Source organism: Ochotona curzoniae, unplaced genomic scaffold, assembly GCF_017591425.1.
Source record: "Ochotona curzoniae isolate NIBS_2020 unplaced genomic scaffold, NIBS_Ocur_1.0 scaffold_3890, whole genome shotgun sequence".
Classification (NCBI taxonomy): domain Eukaryota; kingdom Metazoa; phylum Chordata; class Mammalia; order Lagomorpha; family Ochotonidae; genus Ochotona; species Ochotona curzoniae.
Window position 1 is genome coordinate 16559600 of NW_024467115.1, and position 19835 is coordinate 16579434.

At 38.2% G+C, this 19835-nt stretch overlaps 1 protein-coding gene across 1 annotated transcript in view; it reads right to left on the reverse strand.

Annotated features, from left to right (window-relative positions):
* AHI1 (Abelson helper integration site 1) overlaps nucleotides 1-19835 on the reverse strand; it is a 190262-nt gene that overhangs the window by 139043 nt on the left and 31384 nt on the right. Inside the window, exons 6-12 of the mRNA XM_040965629.1 lie at nucleotides 16706-16925; nucleotides 15586-15778; nucleotides 12956-13051; nucleotides 8719-8904; nucleotides 6939-7091; nucleotides 6339-6471; nucleotides 2974-3097 (exon numbers count right to left, since the gene is read on the reverse strand). Coding sequence (XP_040821563.1) covers nucleotides 2974-3097; nucleotides 6339-6471; nucleotides 6939-7091; nucleotides 8719-8904; nucleotides 12956-13051; nucleotides 15586-15778; nucleotides 16706-16925 — 1105 coding nt within the window. The remainder of the gene's footprint in view (nucleotides 1-2973; nucleotides 3098-6338; nucleotides 6472-6938; nucleotides 7092-8718; nucleotides 8905-12955; nucleotides 13052-15585; nucleotides 15779-16705; nucleotides 16926-19835) is intronic.

Below are 19835 nucleotides of genomic sequence, written 5' to 3' on the forward strand. Positions count from 1 at the left end.
TACATTTGGTATTCAGGAATAACATCCTGCTAAGGTTTTTTGTCAAGCAGCTGCTTAAAATACAAGATGTAATTGCCAATTACTAGGAACCTAAACTAATAATGGAGGAAGTGAAAGAAGATGTTTTCAAGTAACATAAACTACATGTGTCATTACACAAATATTTTTATCGTGGTAATATTTTCAATGAATGTATACTATGTGAAATACCTTCTTAACTAAAACAATAAAATTGCTAAATTGAAGGGAATATTAAGATGTTTACAAGTTACAGAAATACTCAGCTGTTTGGTTGTAGACTTTCATGGTATCTGAAATACTATGTAATAGGCAGAAATTAAACATAACTCCAAAATAGCTCAATCCCATTAAAATGCATTAAGTTCTTTATAAATAAAAATGAACATTTTTGGGCAAAAATTCTATAAGTATCAATCATGGCTTTTGTTACCCAACTATAACAGTGGTAGAAACCGTGATTTAAAAAAGAAATATATTAATGGGTTGAAAGATAAATGAGGCTGACCAGAGAGAGCAAAGAAACACACATTTGTAAAAAATAGATGTACATACCAAACAAACCAAAAAAACAAAAAACCAGATTTAGAAAATAAAAACATATCAGTTAAACATCGTATGAAGAGGGACGACAGAGGGAGCAGGCGGGCTCCATGGAGAGCCATTACACTCAGAAAAGACTTCTACTGACTTAAGGAAAACAGCTTCTTGCGGTGCTCACAGGGCGGAGAGCCACCCGGGGGAAGCAGCTCTTTAGAACATATGGTATGACAGTGATGCTCAGGAAGAGAACACACGAGCAGGCATTCACACCCTGCCCCTTGTGAGCACCAGCGAGTCTGGTTCTTTTCCTTCTGATTTCTGCTTATTCACTACATATTCACAGCCACTTTCCAAAAGCTTGGGTTTTTAAATTTTATTTTTACTCTAACTACAACATTTCTCTCTTCCCTCAGCTAGTGCTTTCACAATTCTATTTTTATGGTGTTGAGTCCAAATTAATATCAATTTTAAAGCTATATGAAAATATATTATTATGCGTAGGAAACCCCAGACGGATTCAAGAAATGTTGAGGTCTGAGGTGGCTTGTAAATGGGGACTACAAGCCCACTGTAGCTCCATCAAAGATACGTCTTAAGTTAGAATAAGTGCGCCAGGAAAGATAGGAAAAGAATATTTGGACACAAGATTAGGTAAGTGCAACAGACGCCAAAGAAGATAGGGTGTTGAAGGATGGAGAGAGCACAGCTGACCTGCAGTCAGCTAGTGAATGCTATTACTGCTTGCCAGGTAAGCAGACCCAATTCCAGCAGGCCTATTCAAACAAGTTTTCAGTCAAGACATTATGAAAGTTAAGACATTATAAAAGATGATTTGGGAAAGAGAACTTTAGACAGCAAAAGCACTGGAGCGACAGACTAAAAACACTGTGCTTAGTAGCAACAATTTCAGCAAGAGACACGATGAGTTTGAGGTAGAGGTTTTGGCTGAAAGCGGTGAGAGCAGGGGTGTGTGTTAGAATGGCGAGCCTCCTAGAAAGGAGGACTTAGAGACGGGAAGAAGTGTGAAGGAGCTAGGCAGAACACCTGTCCGGGTTGCTGGCGTGGAAGACAGGGAAGATAAGAATTCCCTCAAAAACAAGCAAAAGTAAGAAAGAACCAAGGAGGAAAAGAACTTTCGGGAAGGCTGCTGAGTTAGCTTTGAATCTGAGGTGACATGTGGTCATCGAGATGAAATGTGTAACAGGAAGTCAAACTGAGAAAAACAGTGGCAGATAGAAGTGACAGACATAAATCAAATTCAAGGCAGGGGGTGGTGACAGAAACTAAGATGAGCATAGAATAACCAGGTACAGGATCCTGGGAATAGGCGCTTCTGCAGAATATGAAGGGGGAATGCAACCAGAGAAAGAGAATTGAACATGGCTAGTCATCCACAGAAAGAAAACCAAAGAGGTTGCAAATGAGAACCACTGAACCGAAAACATTTCAAGATGGGGCAATAATCAATGACTTCAGTGGAGGCAGAGTACAGACTGGACAGGAGCCGGCAAATTTGCAAGAAACTGCTGAAAGGACATCGAGCAGCATGGTGGGAGTGACGCCATATTTAACTGGTTTGAGGTGAAGATGTTAAGTGTAGAATACTCTCGATGGTGTTGAAAGAAAAAACCACGACAGCCTAGAAGACAGGAAAAACTGGGAAAAGGCAAAATTCAACAGAATGTGGATACGAACAGACTAGAAGGGTAGGAAGAGTGCATCCAATAGAATTATAGAATAAGGAATTAAGATTCAAAGCACAGACCAAAAAACAGTCCAGATGTAAATATGCATGAAATTTATAGTTACTACAAAGGAAATTGGAGAGAAATATGGGTAATTCTCGTATGACTGAAGTTTCACATTTAATGAAAGGGAGAAGACTGGTGATTTAGAGACCCTAATGTGTGATCAGGTTTGGATCTGCTGGCAAAAGAATGAGAAAAAGATGCTGAACAAAGTAAGTAAAAGGACTGTTCAGCAGAAAATAGAGAACTCAGGTGGCTTTAAGACATGAACCCACAGCCCAGCCTCAGTCAAAAGTCCTTTTCTTGAGCCATTACCTGTCATCAGACAGAAAAGGCTGTGCTGAAAGAACCGATCAGTAAGGTTCTGTGTGCCCTGTTAAACAAGGATAGGTTCCCAGCTGAACAGTGAAGGAACTGTCACCAACTACCATATTTTTTCATTTAAAAATATTTCATCTAAACATTTATGAGAAATAGTTTCACTAGGAATATTTTGTTACTCTATCTTTTGTAAGTCTGTCTGCAAAGTGCACATTTATGATAGTCCCTTCACTGGGTCTGAAAAACATGGCTGAAAAATAAGAACCCTTGTATCACTTTGTGTTTCCTCTGCTCTTCGTGAAGACAAACAGCACACACGGTACCTGTTCTGGGGTGTACACACCTGGCAGTGCCATCAGATGAAGAAGTCAGGATATAGCGATCATCTGTGGACCAGCAAAGATCATAAATGATATTGAGGTGGCCACACAACTCTCTCATGAAACGTCCAGAAGGAATTTCGTATACTAGTGAAAGAATGCAGAAATTAGTACGTTTCCAGATAGACAATTTTTATTTTAATAAAATGCAAATAAATTCTAATAATTTAGGAATAAGTAAAGTCCTGTCACAAAATTATAACAAAAGACATTCATAGTGTAAGTAAAATTTTAAATTTATAAGCATAGTTTTCATTTGCTTTAGACACAAGAATTTATACAATTTTTAATATACTAAAATACATAATATTTAACCAATTATTTTATCACTTCAAAGCAGTCTCAGAATTTTAAAAATTATGTAGTCAATAAGTGATATTGTACCATAATTCACTTCATCAATAAGATACTAGCTTATCTGAAAATAATATTCCAACTAAAATTTTAATTGACAGATGAAAACTATGCTGTAAGAAAAAATTCCAAACAAAAGAATAAAGTGATTCAGTCTAAAAGTTAAAACACTGTATTACTGTATATTATATCTACAGTGAAGTCTTCTAAAAATAACACCAAAGAAAAAGTTTTAGTCTATACTTCCACTTAATGATAACAGCAAACTGTCCTTGAAAACACAAGAGTACTTGTAAAAACTGTCAAACAGCAACATCTTTCAGAACTCTGGAAATTAAACCAAGTTGTAACGAAATGAGGAGCATTTCTTCAGAAGAATGGCGGAATCTCAGTAAGGAGACTGAGCTTTACCATGCTTTACCTTGCCCTATTCCATCTCTCTGAAGCTCTAAAGTAGCCCGAAACCGCTGGAAATCAGGAGCCTGACAGAAGCTGCATAACAATCTCCCTCCTCCTCTTGCAGGCACCACTACCAAGAGCCCCATTCCCAGACTCTTTAATCACTCTTTAGCAATCTGATGGCTCCACAAAAGGCTCCACTCTCTGGGCTTGGCTTTATCTGACCTGGCTCAATACATGCAACATACAAACAACCCTAACCATAATCTTGGGATGCATGCTGAAACCATGAGGGGCATCATTTAACATCAGAGCTCCCTCAAGTGGTGACACAAGGTAGTGCTTCTTAAGAAAAGGCTCATCACAAAACTCAAATGCTACAGAGGTTCACAGCATGCTTTCGTGAACTCCAAAATATTCCTGGGAATCCAGAAGAATCCCCACATGTGTAGGTGAAGAGTGGTGTGCACAGCCAAGAAAAGCATGAGAGGACTTTTCTCTCACTCTGGCTGACCTCAGGAGGCACTGCACAAACAGGAAGTCAGGGCTAAAGCATAGGGGTGCACTGCCTGCTGAACCCCTGAAGGCCGTAAACCTCTACCACCACCACCAACACACACACACAGACACACACACACACACACACACACACAGTGCCTGCCTGGCAAGGGTGAGCAGACTAACACACCCACAAAGGACAACTAGGCTGTGGAGAATCTGTTTAGCAGCCACTGAACAAAAAGCAAGAACAAATTCTGGATAGTTGCAAGGAGAAAGAAAGGAGAATCTGATTTTCAGAGACACCACAATTCTATCAGATAAAATACCCAATTTTCACAAATTGAGATTTACAAAAGGATAAACAGAAAATGTGGCTCATAAACAGGAAAAAATAAGAGTTGAGAGAAATTGTCCATATAGAAATCAAGGAAGCCTGGCAGCCATTGGTCTATCTAGATCTACTATTACAATTACATTCAAAAATCTGAAGAAAACATTGAAAGAACAACCAGTGAAGCAGGGGTTTGACCAAGCAATGGCATCATGGGGTGAGCCACCTGCACCCACACCTGAGTGCCTGGGCTCGGTCCTGGCTCCACCCCGATCCAGCTTCCTACCAGGGCACGCCTAGGGAAGTGGTGAGCGATGCTGGACTACTTGCATCTGGGCCACCACAAGGGAGAGAAGCATGAGTTTCTCACCCTGGGCTTAAGTCAGGCCCAGTCCCAGTCACATGCACCGGGAGTGACCCAGCAAGTGGAAATGCCTCCCATCTTGTCTCTGTCACTAAAGTAACAGGTTTTTTTTTTTAAAAGTAAAAATGAAAGACAATTATTTCTCATTAAAAATAGAGTATCAGCAAGGAAACAGAAATGATTGGGAAAAAAGGAAGGATCAAATATAAATTTTAGAACTGGAATGCAGAATCACTAAAAAAAAATAATTCCCTGGAAGGGATCAACAGCAGATCTCAACTGACCGAAGAATTGTGAAAGCTGGCAATGGGTGAGTTGAGACGATCCAATCCAAGAAAAAGGAGAAAAAGGAAGACACTCCCAAGTATAACAAAAATAACATACTAGCAATTATAGACAAGAGAAAGGGACAAACATATTCCTTTAGGAAAGAGCAGCTAAAAAATCCTAATTACATTTGTGAAAAACATTAAACTGCACATTTAACAACCTAAATGAATTTCATCTAAATATAAGAACAAAATTTTACCAGGCAGTAGATTTATCTACATTTATATAATATTTTTTAAAGCTTTTTTTTTTTTTACTTATACATGTGAAAGACAGAGTGAGAGAGGGAAAGAGAGAGAAACAGAGAAAAAAAGAGAGACCTTCCTCCAATTGGTTTACTCTCCAAATGGCCACAAGAGTTTGGTCTGGGCAAGGCGACAGCCAGGAGCCAGGGCCTCTGTCGGGTCTCCCCGTGGGTGGCAGTGAGCCAAGTACTAGGACCATCTCTGCTACTTCCCTAGACGTGTAAGAGGAAGCTGAGTCAGAGGTAGGTGAGCCTGTGCGTCAAGTGGCCCTCACGTGGAGGCTGGTAGCAATGCCCATGCTATGTAGCACTTCCAGCAAGTTTATCACAGAGAATTCTAAATCATCTAAGTCAGAATGACAATTCTTCACTAAGCAAACAAACAAAAAACCCTACTTCACTAGTGCATATTTCTTAAAAATATTTTTTCCCACATGTAGGCTTTTAGTCAATTTTTAAAATATGTCTAGTATGCTGGTAATCAAATAATTACGTACTTTTAAAACTCATTATTGCAATATTTGATAAATTCCAATTATGTCAATTATGAGTTTCCATTGGAAAGAAAGGGAAACCAAAAAAAAAAAAGAACTACATGTGCAGCTTTCATTTGATTATCAGTTACACTTCTGAGTAGTAACTGTAAGGGGTACAATTATTATAAAAACACTGCCTTTATTTGAAGAAATTCTGTATAATGTAATAGTACTATATATTACTCAAATTACGATTTCAAGACGTTTTTTGAAACCAAAGCCTGCCACACAGACTACTATAAGATCACACAACGTGAATCATCGCTCACATATGACGGGGTAGCCGTCGCGGCTGGCGCAGGCTGCTGCTAGTATGCGTCCATTGTGGGAGAAACCAAGACAGAAGCACCCGCGTTCTCCCGCATTCAGTGAGAAGAGGTGCTTGTTCGGGATCCGGCAGGCCTGGAAGCACACGTGGGAAAAATTAAAATGCAAGGACTGGCTCCTAACTCGAGCTTCAGAACAGTGTTTCGGTTGGTTGTTCAAGTCCCTTCACTGTGATGCAGGGGACAAAAGCCAGTTAGCAGAATGATGGAAAACTACCGTAAATTGTTTTCTAAATTAGAAATTTAGTTTTAAGGAAAACAAAATTAATTTTCCATAAAATTAACCAATTTCTTTTTTCATGTCTAAATAGTGATGAATTAATTGACAGTTTAATTAGAAAGACAAGTAGCATGTAGTTTATTTTAAAATAAAATATAAAATTATAAAATAGATACAATTAGAAGAGATAAAATTATAAAATAGATACAAAAATTTTATTTTTATAAAATATAAAATTATAAAATAGACACCCTACGAGCTGTTATAGGGTTTCTAAGGAATGAGCAAAGCTGTACATGCTTTCATATTATCAAGCACTTCACCTGCCCAGGCAGCCGGTTCCACTTCACTACTTCCTTGGAGTCTTCTAATCCAGGTTCTGTCTCTACCGAACTTGGCTCATGGTGACGCTCACAATACACAGGTTTACCTTTTTCTTCCTGAAGAGCCACCATAGAGCGGTAAGACGGTTTTATCTAGAAGTGCAAAATCAACGAGAAGACTTTTAGCCTGTTCCTCTTTGTCTCTCTTTTGGCACATATTGTTTTGAAAATACTTAGGGCTGAGTTGTGGTGCAGCGGGTTAGGTCACTGCTTGTGATGCCCTATCTCACCATAGTGCTCGTCAGAATCCCTGCACCTCCGTTTCCAACCATCTTGTTAGAGCACCCTGGGAGGCCGTAGAAGATGGCTTAAGCACTTGGGTCTCCTGGCATCAAGGCAGCTGACTCAGATGGCATTCTGAGCTCTTGGCTTTGACCTGGCCCATTCCTGTTAGCAATAAGTACTTGCATGATGCACAGCTTTGGATCTCTCTTTCTCTCTCTCTCTCTCTCTCTGAAATCTACAAAAAAATCTACTTTTATCTGCATAATATTACAGTAAAATAAAAGCCACTTGATTAATACTATAATACTACAATGAAGACGCTTTGAAAGTTTGAAGGGAAAACAGGATTCCAATGGCTATATAAAATTAAAATGGTTTTAATAATTCTATCCCTTCCCTTTCTTTTTAAATTTATTTGAAAGGCAGAGACACATAGATTTGCCATTGACCAGTTCACTCCCCAAATGTCTGCAACAGTCCAAACTGGGCCAGGCTGCAGTCAGAAGCCGAGAGCTTCACCAAGTCTGCCATGTGGGTGGCAGGGGTCCAAGCCCTCGAGCAGCTCCTGCTGCTGCCCACAGTGTGCACCAGCAAGAAACTAGAATCAGAAGCAGAACTGGCACCTGAATCCACACACTTGGTTACAGGACGTGGGCATCACAAACAGCATCCCAAGCACTGTGCCAAATGCCCACTACCCACTTCCACTTCCTTATCAACACTTACGGGATATTAAGCTGTGGCTCTCACACACTATGTCCCTCCGGTTTTAAAATCACAAAATGAGTATCATGAAAATCTAATTTTTTAAAAATCCTCATATTTTGTTGATAGATTTTTTTTTACTTCATTCACTTTAAAATATACTAACCCTGAGATCACAGAATGTAATACCAGTTAAAGAATGTGCAACTAACTTAAAAGATTAATTTCTTATGATACGATGAAAGCAAACATTTTTCATTTTAGGATCAATACTTTGCTAACATCACTTACAATACTCATCTATGGAAAACAACAGTAGACATATTATATCCTGGATTTTAAATATCTCTATCATGAAAAAAAAAATGGACCTGTAAGACAGGGATCAACAAATTACCCATAAACCAAAGCTGGCCTGGTGACTGTTTTATTGGGACAGATCATGTTACTGTAAACCTATGTCTATTAGCTACTTTCACACCACAACATGTTTACTACCAGGCCCTTTACAGGAAAACATTTGTCAATTCCAGTTTTAAGCTATTTTTTTAATCTTTAATTTTTAAAAGCCAAAAATAAAAAGTATTTTTCCTAACACTGAAATGTGCATTTAATATTAAAAAAATTAATTTACATATATTTTAAGTTTAATCTTTTCCAGGCTCTCCGAAGGCACCTTTTGCTAAACGCTAATTCACAATCATTTTAGAAATCTTGTCCATTAGAAATATTATATCACAATTTAATTTCAACAACAAGCAATATACATTTATATGTGCTATTAACTTACACAATCTGGAACTTTCAATCCTCTTACAGTTACATATAATGTTGAGGGATAACGATTTCTGGGACATTTTGACCACCATTCAAATACTTCAACAACATTTAACTGGGATCGAGGTTTAGTAGGTGGATAAAACAGCTGCAAACGAAGTTTGGAATTGATGTTTGCATTTCCATTGGCTCCCAGAAGCTAAAAATAAGAAGTCATATAAAATATTACCTTCATAGTAAAACAATGTATTCAATAGAGCAATACTATATAGTCAAAAATCCATTTTAAAAGAATTTAAATATGGTATAGTTGAAATTCCTTAGATTTGTAAAGCAAAGAACATTGTTCATGGTTATGCACAGCTAGATCACTTTGACAAATTTAAAATGTGTTCCTGCCTGTTCTCCTTCCAAAGGTACAATTTCAGACTCTAAGTAACACACTTACCGTGCCAGATGTCACCGCACACCAAAAGGGTGATCAAGTCACATTACTTTGAAACAATATTGACAAAGATGAAGATGTGCAAATACAGACAAATTTTCCTTTTGCCCAGTGTAAAGATTTTTGTTATTAATCTACTTGAGGCAGAGAGACAAAGACAGAAGGAGAGCTTCTATCTGGTTACTTCCCAAATTAAAACAAAACAAAACTAAAACCAACCAGGGCCAGGCTGTGGCTAGAGCCAAGGACACAGCCCAGCTGTCCTGTGCGTAGGGCAGGTGAAGCATCCGGACTCTCAGCGACCACACTGGCAGCAAGGTCAGGTCAGGAGCAGGAGCTGGGAATTGAACCCAGGGACTCCAATGTGCAACACAGGCACCTTGACCGGTAGGTTAAACGTCTGCTTCCAGTACAGTATTTTTAATGGTTGAGATTTTAAGTTATTTTGCTTTTTCATAGTCAAAATAATTTTAAAGTAATCTTAAGCCATTCATTTTTTTTTCAGGATTTTAGTCTGCCATTTCTACAAATATCTGTTTTAAAATTTTAATAAACAAAGCAACTTACATTTAAGGTTTATATATCTATATACATAGATACAGATTCAATCTAATAAAAGAAATTTAAAAACCACACCAACTCCAAACAGGTAGTTTTTCATAGACCATAAATCTGACCAGCAAATAGCTTTCTAATGTTTCTGTCCTCTGCAAATTAGGACGAGACGCTTGGGAGTCTGAGCGGTTCCGGCAGACGAGCCAGAGAAACGGGCAAGGAGTGCCAAGAAGATGCTTCAGAACTCTCACCGACTGACGAAACCTGGGCAGTAAGGGCCTGCGCTGTCACAGCAGAACTTCTGTGATGGTGGGTGCTCTGCATCTGGGCTAGGCAAAGACGAATGGCTATGTGCAGTGCAGGCATGCTGACATAGTTTTAATTCTATTTAGCTTTAATGAATTTGAATGCAAACAGCCGCACAAGACTTGTAGCTACAGAAAAAAAAAAAGTGCAATTCTGAGGTCATAAATTCGGTTGACTGGGCAGGTGGTAGCAGCATTACCAACTGAAGGAACAGGCATTGTTGGGGTCAGGAAGAATCTCAAATATGTGAATCACAGTTGAGAAAAGTAGGTCCAAAGAAAGTTAAGGATGAAACTCTGAGCAGCACTGAATATTGAAGACGCAGATGGGAAGGCCATCCGAAAGACTTCTGAAAGAATGGGAAGAGGCGATTCAGAAGGTACCAACAAAGCTAAAGACAGAGTTCTGAGGCAGTAATGTACTAAACACACATAAAGCAACAGCTGGAAAGCCCGGCAAGCAGAAGTCATTGGCCATCTGGCTGGAGAAGCCTCAGTGGCAAAAGCAAGTTCTAGATTGTAGTGAGGTCAGCAGTGATGCATCCACACAGAGAGATAGCAAACACACAGGCCATCTTCATCCGCAGCCCGCCAGGGCAGGATTACAGCCAACAGGAGTTATAAACTGAATGGGTGACATGGTGGGTATCAAGTGTCACCAAGGGGTGAAGGATAATTTCAAATTAGAAAAAAAAAAGTTCAGGAATAGGGTTGAGGTTGTGGCACAGAGGGTTAACATACAGCTGCCACTTCCAGCGGGGCCCTAGCATGAGATCCAGTCACTCTGCTTCCAATCCAGATCCCTGCTAAGACTCCTGGTAAGACAGCAGCAGATTAACCATAGTACGTGAGCCAACGCCATGTGCATGGCAGCCCTGGATGGAGTTCCTGGCTACTGGCTTCAGTATGGCCCAGTCACAGCCTTGCAGCCATTTGGGAAGTGAATCAGCATATGGCAGATGTCAATCTTGCTTTCTCTATCTGTCTTACCCTCCTTTCTCAATCATTTTGCCTTTCAAATACATAAATATATCTTAAAAAAAAAAAGTTTAGGTGTAAAGTAGCGAGCACTTCAGACTTCCCTAAAAACACTTTCACTGTCTGTCTAAAAGTTCATCATGGTAGTTCCTTAAATGGTTTTCTTATATACCAGGCACTTTACATTAGTATGGATAAATAAGTTAAAAAACCATATAATACTTAATAGGCAAAAATGGCATGAGACGTTAGTCTTCCAATCAAAGTAGTTTCTAAGACTAACCACAAGATGGCAATGTTTACCACAGTAAGGGAACGTCAGTTCATTCTTTTGCTTTACATGGGTGTGGGAAACGGTCTAAAAGAACATGTAAGTTATAGAATGGTAATCTTAAATGTTGTGTCAGCTGGACCAAGTGATTTAACACTAACTACATTTCTTGTAAAGCCTCTAACTGCCAGGGTGGAGTACATGCCTCAACTGAGTTTTTACTCTACACTGTACCACGTGGTTAGGAAGGTAATGTCTACATAGACACCTAAGTGGAGACAAACAGTGGAGATAGAAATAATGTCCTACTTATCCATGAAACGCTGTTTGTTCATCAGACTGCCATGTGTTTTATAGATATTTGCTATTTTTTTAATTGATGAATGCGTAAGTGAAAACTTTTTTGTAAGATGGTAAAAAATTGAAATACTTAAGATTTTCACAATTCAAATCTACATTTTTAGTCAGAAAAAAACAATCAATAACAATAATCAATATCAATCTATGTTTTTTGTCTCTATTGAAATATCCTCCTGGAAGACACCGCCATTTGCACCAAGACTACTGTAACTATTTCTTCACTTGGTTTTGTAATACCTACCTTCCCCCCCACCCCCCAAATCCATGTTTTGTATATCAGGCTAACATTCTGAAATATAAATGAAATTACTTTATCCTTTTGTTTAAAATGTTATCATGGGGACAGGCGACATCTCACTTGTTAAATTGCTTTTTGCAATGCCAACATCCCTATTAGAGTGCCAGTTCGAGTCCTGGGCATGTACTTCCACGCAGGTTTCCTGCTAATGTGCCTGGGAAAGCAGCAAATGATACGTGGGTCCCTGAAGACCACCTAAGAGAGTAAGATGAAGCTCCTGGCTCCTGGCTTCAGCCAGGCCTAACTTGAGCTGTTGCTTGTGCATTAGGGGAATGTAACAGCAGCTGGAAGATTTTTTGTCTCTCAAAGTTTTTCTGTCTTTAGAATCAATAAATACATAGATCTTTAAAAACTAATCAAAATGCGATCGTAGCTTCTCCTTACTCTTTAATATTTGGTAATGGTTTCTTATTGCTTTAATGGCTTAGAAGATCGTATGTCATCAAGACCCTTCAGCCTGTTCCTGCACCATGCTGCCCTCTGCTGGTTATCTGAGCCACCACTGCCGCTTCCCCCACCAGCATCTTTGCATACAGTACCTGTACCCAGAACTGTGAACTCTCTCTTCCCTCTTGCTAATGCTGAGTGAAATGCTTCTCCTGAGGAAACCCACCCTTGACCTCCCAGAGCCCTTGTTTCCACCTTCTGCCCCATACCTGCTCATGGTTATTTATAAAACTTGAATTCTAGCTTTAAAAAAAATTAGTTTTCAGATATGACTTCAAGAAACCTATCTTCCCTAGGTTCACTGACAAGAACAGTGACTTTTACAGCGAGGGGCCTTACTAAGTATTTCCTGCACTAAATCAGTGAAGGTGGGGCTTCTGTATCTTGGTCAACAATGAATCCTCTAGGCCACTCACGTACCAGGCCAGTCATCAGGAAAGGAAGATATGAATGAGTGTCACTTGGGCTTGAGTTAATAATGAACTCCATGGCAATCTGATCTTAGATCATTACTCCTTATATGAATGCAAACTAACTTGGGGAAAACCAGCCAACCAAATATGAAGTGTTTCAAATAAGTGAAAAACATACCTTAAGAAATGCCCAGGCAATCTTTCGAAAGCCACACTCCTGGTTTTGAACTTCAGAGTTGTTCTTAATTTCTTCCATACTTAAGAAATCAAGAATCTGCAAATAAATTTTTAAAATTACTTCTCTCAGAAGGCTAGGTCACCTAAAATTTAATAACAGAATCAATACACTGTTATAATTAATATAGGGACAAACATTTTTATTTTATTTCATGGACTTTAAAGTTAACTCACCATTGGCCACATTATCATTTCTTTACAAACCTTTTATTAAGATTGATTTTGAAAACAAAGCAAAGTATTAAGTACCCTGAATACACCGCAAGCACATATATGCCAGACATAGATTGTATAAGCCGGGATTATGTTTTATGCTATCAGAGCAGAAGTCAAATGGGCTGTTTAAAAGCTCATGGCCATTCATCTGGTCCTTAATCACCTTCCTAAAATTGAAGGCTTCCACTTTGAACAGACGCTGCCATTAGACTTCTCAAGCGGATTTCTTTCCTACCTCATCCTGTCTGGTTGTCCAAGCTAATGGATTTGCAAAACCTGCAGATACTGTATTCTAGGTGTTTGTCAGAAGCATTGACCTAGAACTCACAGGTGCTTACCGACAGCTTGGGTGGAAATAATCTTCCCCGAAGACCATTGAAAACACAAGCAGATTCTGTCCACCCCTCTTCTTTAGACACTACCAAACTCTTTTCAGATATAATATACTCTCAGTAAAAAAAAACCCTGATCATACAGTAAAATAATGTAAATAAAGTCAAAGCAACTTGTAATCCAGACTGACAGAATTTTACTTATCATTGACATCCACATTACATGTTCTTATGTTTAATGTGTATTTCTAAACATGTGTCAGTACAAATCCAATATGTGCTTTCTTTGCAAATTATTTTCTTATACTATGTAGTAGATATATTTTCATGTTCCTACATATACTTGAATATCGTCATGTTGATGGCAGCCTATTATCATAAATCTAATACATTTAATAAAACAATAGTGTAAACAAATCTGATTGAAATTTACATGCTTTTATCTTAAAATTGTGCTGTTATAAACAACATTTAAATAAATATGTTGTCCACATCTCTTTATGGGTCTGTTATTTTTCCCTTTGGATGAGTATCTACAAATTTTATAACAGTTTAAAGAGATTCTAAAATATATAATCAAAGTCTCCTTCAATAGTCCTTAAAATGTTAAAATAAAAAACTAGTTGTACAAGAAAAAACACATTACACTAAAACTTAAGAAGTAATAAAACTATTTATAAATCCAGCAATCAAGCACTCTTAAACTCTTAACATTAATAAATAAAAATAATATTATATCAAACAAAACCCCAAATTTCTATAAGGAAGAAATGTTCTTTCAGATACAAATTATAACTTTTTACTTATTTTTAAAATTATTTTTAGGACTTACTTATTCTTATTGGAAATACAGATTTACAGAGAGAAGGAAACACAGAAAGGAAGGCCTTCCATCCACTAGTTCACTCCCCAAGTCACCAGAAGGGCCAGAGCTCAGTTGATCAGAAGCCAGGAGGCAAGAGTATCCTCCAGGTCATCTGCGTGGATGCAGGGTCCTAAGGCTTTGGGCCTTCCTCCGATGCTTTCCCAGGCTATTCGCAGAGGTTTGCAAAGGAAGTGGAGTAGCTGGGACATGAATCTATGTTACCATGGGATGCCCACACTCTTAGGTGGAGAATTAGCCCACTGAGCCAATATGCCAGCCCCAAATTATAATTAACTTCTTAAATAACTACAGGCCTCTACAGATCATATCCAACACAATCACTGATGTACATGGTAGATTATATTATAAATATCCATGGAAAGCCTGAAAATCAAGAATTTTAAAAAACAAATAACGCTACAAAATGAAACATTAGCTCTGCTTATGCCAGACTCCTTGCTGTTTCCCTGATAAAATTCCCTTTCTTGCTTACAAAAAGAGAATACTAGGGAGAAAAAGAAATAAGGTGTTCTAGGTCTAAGCTACTTTCAAAACTAATCAACTACATTTAAAACTGGAATGAATGATAAATTCTGTGTTCTCCACAATCCTTGACATTTTTATCAGGGAAAAGGGAAACAAAAAGTAAGATCAGAACAACAAGTCAGCTCTGAGGCCAGCTGTTTCCTAGGTCTTTCGCTGGCAGCGCTGGTCTTCTTCTGGCCCTTCACACTTAGCAAGTTCTACATTTTTGGTTGCATGTTTCATTGCGTTGGTGAACTGATCTAGATACAGGGCTATTTTTGCTTACGCAGATGAGATCCAAAATTCTCAGGATCTCTGACACAGTTAAATAGGTTCACTATTCATGAAATGGGTTCAGAAAAAAGGGTTGCCTTTCCTTGGAATAGATTTAGCACTTTAGTCATGGGATTGCTGTAAGAGTCAAATGATATTCAGTGGGTCCAATGGCTGGTGTGTGCCACTAGTAGATGCTCATCAAATACACCACCTCTGTTGAAAAAAATACCATCCTAAATCGCGATAGCACATGATAACACAAAATCTAGTAACTGCATTACTAAACCATTAAAAAGAGCTTACATTGGTGCAACTGTTACCTAAAATTTCTGTTTAATTGTTTCATTCAATTCATACCTCAAAGAACAAGATGACTTTAGGACTCTCATCAAAACCTCGAAGCAAATATGGAAAATTTTCATTGAATATAATCTGTTCTTCCCACTCCGGAAGCCTTGATTTTAACTGCTTAAAATCATATGGCTGGGTCATAATAGGAAGAATATAATCCACATTGTCTTTTTCATAGTAAGATGCAACAGGCCGTTCACTGTTCAAAGAAAAATACTTCCATTAGTACAATTCTTCGTGATAATTTTAGGGTAAGAAAAATTATACAATGTGCAAGGTAAGACAACCAAAAATTATGAATAGCCATACACTAGAAAGGGAAAAACTATTTTTTACTATCCAACTAGAAAATGGAAAACTTAAAAGTAGTAGTGCATTACTATCATCATGCATTTACTTACTACTAGTTGGTTGTACAGTATTTATCACAGACATACAACAAGAAGCTATGATTACACTTTACACAGAGCTAGAAAAAAAGCAATTTCTTGAGCATGTTAAATATCCTGTGATTAAAAAGTAAATTTACTTAAATATAAAATGAACCAAAAATTGCAACTCCTTTGTCACAGCTGCTTTGTACGTATTCAGATAACTATATAAGTGAATCTTTACTGGATAATCTTTGCATTTTCCTCTCCTGTCATCTTCCCAAACAAATGATTTCTTTGAATTCTACCATAATTATTTATTTCATTTTACTTTTATGTATTTTTTAATGCATGTATTTGTTACAGAAGTAATTTCAGGAAAGAAATACCGAGATTCATTCACTTCACCTGAGGTCCAGGTAACATATTATCAAAAACATGTATCTCTAAAGCATTATAATGCAACATAAGGTAGTTCCAATCCAAGCTTTATCCCATAAATTAGTCAGTAAGCTTGGTAGCACCTTTCCAATGCTTAAGATGAATTACTCCTTTCCACTTACAATGAACTGCCAAACTGAAAGGTGTTCTCAATTTCTTCTTCAAAACATACAGATCAATATTAATTGGGGGATGAACTTAAACAACTATTAGATTTCTCTCTAATATAAACTCATGGCTCGATCCCAGCTCACTTTCAACTACTATTGGCAGAAAAGAAAACTTCTACAGTGGAGTCTCAACTTCAAAATTACCTGTCATCTTTCTTGACATACTGGCCAGTATTCTCATCAATGACGTGAATTTTAACCATTGGGTGAGAAATCAGAAAGTCTGACTTAAGCCGATCAGTTCGGTGAATGTAAACTCCCAGGACAAGGTCATCATCAACCAAGCATTTTGGATAAACTGGGCTGTCTCGACTGGTTATTTCTTGAACACCATCACCATCCATGTCTTCATTATCATTTGAAACTACATGCATAGAAGAAAATCAATGCCATAATCCATTAACCTCAACTTTAAATTACATTTAATAAAATCTTATAATCTGTGATTATTTCATTTTAGTAACAAAAGAACTTCAAGGAAAAAGAAAAAGCCAGACATAGCAGAATATACACTAAGAATAAAATTACACATTTATTTATGAATTGGGCAAGGAATCTCTTTAACAAGGACCAACAACACCAAAAGAAAAAGCAAATCAAAGGCCAAAAGCTAAATTTATCAAGGTATTTTGTACATGGAATATATTATCACTTAGTTCATTTATAACCAGAATTTCTGTTTCTACATATGATGGGACAAGACACAACAGATCAACAGATAAGATAACACAGACTAGGAAAAAACAGAAATTGCAAACTTTCATATTAAGACATGAGAAAAGCACATAAAAAAATTGATACTACACAAACTAACATTCCAAAGAAGAATCAAAGATAACGAAGAGAATGGGAAAAAATACACTTGTTTAAATTCAAAACTCAGGTTGATTTTAAGGGAAAAGAATACTGCACAAGGACAAAAACGTCGATTTGTGAGGAAATACAATAGTCCCAAATACTTATTTATTTAACACACAGCTTCAAAATACATAAATAAAAATACTCTGAAATAAAGATAAACACAATACCACAGAACGAATTTTGAAACCTCTCAACAGCTGACAGAGTAAATAACATGAGTAAATATGGATAAATAAAATAAGTAAAATGAACACAATGAAACTTGATCTGACAGAGAACACTGCACTGAATCCACAGAAGTCACCAATACTGCCTATGAACTCATCATAATGAAAGCTTCAGTAAACTCAAAAGACTGAAATCACTCATCGTACTCAGATTTCTATGAAAAAGACAGAAGACAGAAATTAGTTACAGGAAGATAAGCAGAAAAGCATCTGCTGGGACCAGTGTTGTGCTGCAAGAGCTCGGTTGCCTCCTGCAAACACTGGCCTGCCTTCCTGCTCTGCTTCTGATCCTGCTCCCCGCTAACGTGCCTGGAAAGGCAGCAGACGAGGGCCTGGCTCCTGGCTTCTGCCTAGTGCAGCTTCCACGAGTATGGCCATTTGGGGAGGGACACAGACAGGTGATAGATCTTCCTTTGCCTTTCAAATAAAACAACTATAAAAGGCAAAAATCACCTGCTGTCTGGAAGCAAGAAACATATAAGTAAATAACACATGATCTAAAAATTTTAACTGGAAATTACACAATATTTTTTACTGAGTGATAATGAGGATATATAATATCAAAATTTGGGAGATGCAGAAAACTATTGGTTACACAGAATTGTAAAACCTCAGATGCATCTAAAATAAGAAAAACCATAATTTTTCTGATTAAATCCAATGTATAAAGCTAGAAATAGGGGCTGGCACTGTGAAGTAACAGGTTTAGCTGCTGCTCACACCATATGGGCGCTTGTTCATGTCCTGGCTGCTCCATTTCCAATCTAGCTCTCTGCTACTGCACCTGGGAAAGCAAGTAGGATGGTCCAATTGGGTGGGTTCCTCAACCACATGGGAGACCTGGAAAAGTGCCTGGCTTTGGCCTGGTCCAGCCCCAACTGTTGCAGTCACATGGGGAATAAACCAGCACATGGAAGATTAAGACTTCTCTCTCTTTCTTCTCCAATATTTATTTGGAAAACTAAACCTGATTTTAAATCCTTCCTGGTATTAGAATATAGCAACACTAGAATTAATTCTAGTGTGTTACAGTAGAGCAAAGCAACTATAGTCTACAATAACTTATGAAATATTTCAAAACAAATAAACTAGTCCCATACTTCCCAGGACACAGAAATACAAATGCTGGAGAAAATGAAAATATGGGCCCAACTGGAAACCATAATGCTAAGGAAAATGAGCCAATCCCAGAAGGTTAGATACCACATGTTTGCCTTAATTTCAGATGAAATGATATCAATATGAAAAATAGTACCTGTAAACTGTAATATTATTTCAACCTCAGATAGCCTGTATCAAATGCAATGATATTGTGATGTAACCAATGAACTAACATCCAATGTGAGTCAGACTGCTTATGATCTACATCAAAGAAATGTAAAACCTAATATACTTAGAATACGCTATGATATTCCATAATGGGGCGGGAGAGCAGAGAAATCCTCCATCTCCCTAGAATGTGTGAGGAAGATGTGAAACACAACCTACCAGGATCATAACTGGTAACTCATAGACAACAGACTCGAATCAGCATTAGACAATAGTTAAACTACAAAGAAATATAGGGGGAATCAAGAGCGATCCTGACAACCTCTTAACAGGAGCTCATATGCACAGAGCAGAGTGGGACCCCTGAGCGGAGCAGGTAGACAGGAGGAGGCTTGTATCCCAACCCTGAAGAGTCCCGGATCCTCACCAAGGAATATCAGTACGAGCACCAAGGACTACATCCCAACTACCAAGAAGACCACGGGGAACTGGAATGCCTTCGGAGGCCAAGAACTCTGAGGTCATCCACTCCCGCTTGAATCTATCACATGAGATAGAAAAAGTCCAAACCCTCCCTCGCAGGATGCAAGAGCATCAGAACAGCCAAGAGCCCTGAGCAGCCCGCAGAAGCAGAACAACAATAAACTTCCTTCGGGACTAGGGAGGGGAGCTCTCTGGTCCTCGCTTGGTTCCAACTTTGGGTCCCCACCCTCCCTCGTAATGACTATCAGGATAGCTCCAGAAACCCCTCAAAACAAATAACCAACCAAACAAACAAACAATCTAGAATAGCTAGGCAGAGAACAACAAGGAAAGCCTAGAATCAGACAGGAAACGGTCAGCTGGGATTCACTTGCGCCTTACTAGGTGGGACACAAAGATTAGTTATTCCTCACTAGGGCATTGAAGATTTCTCT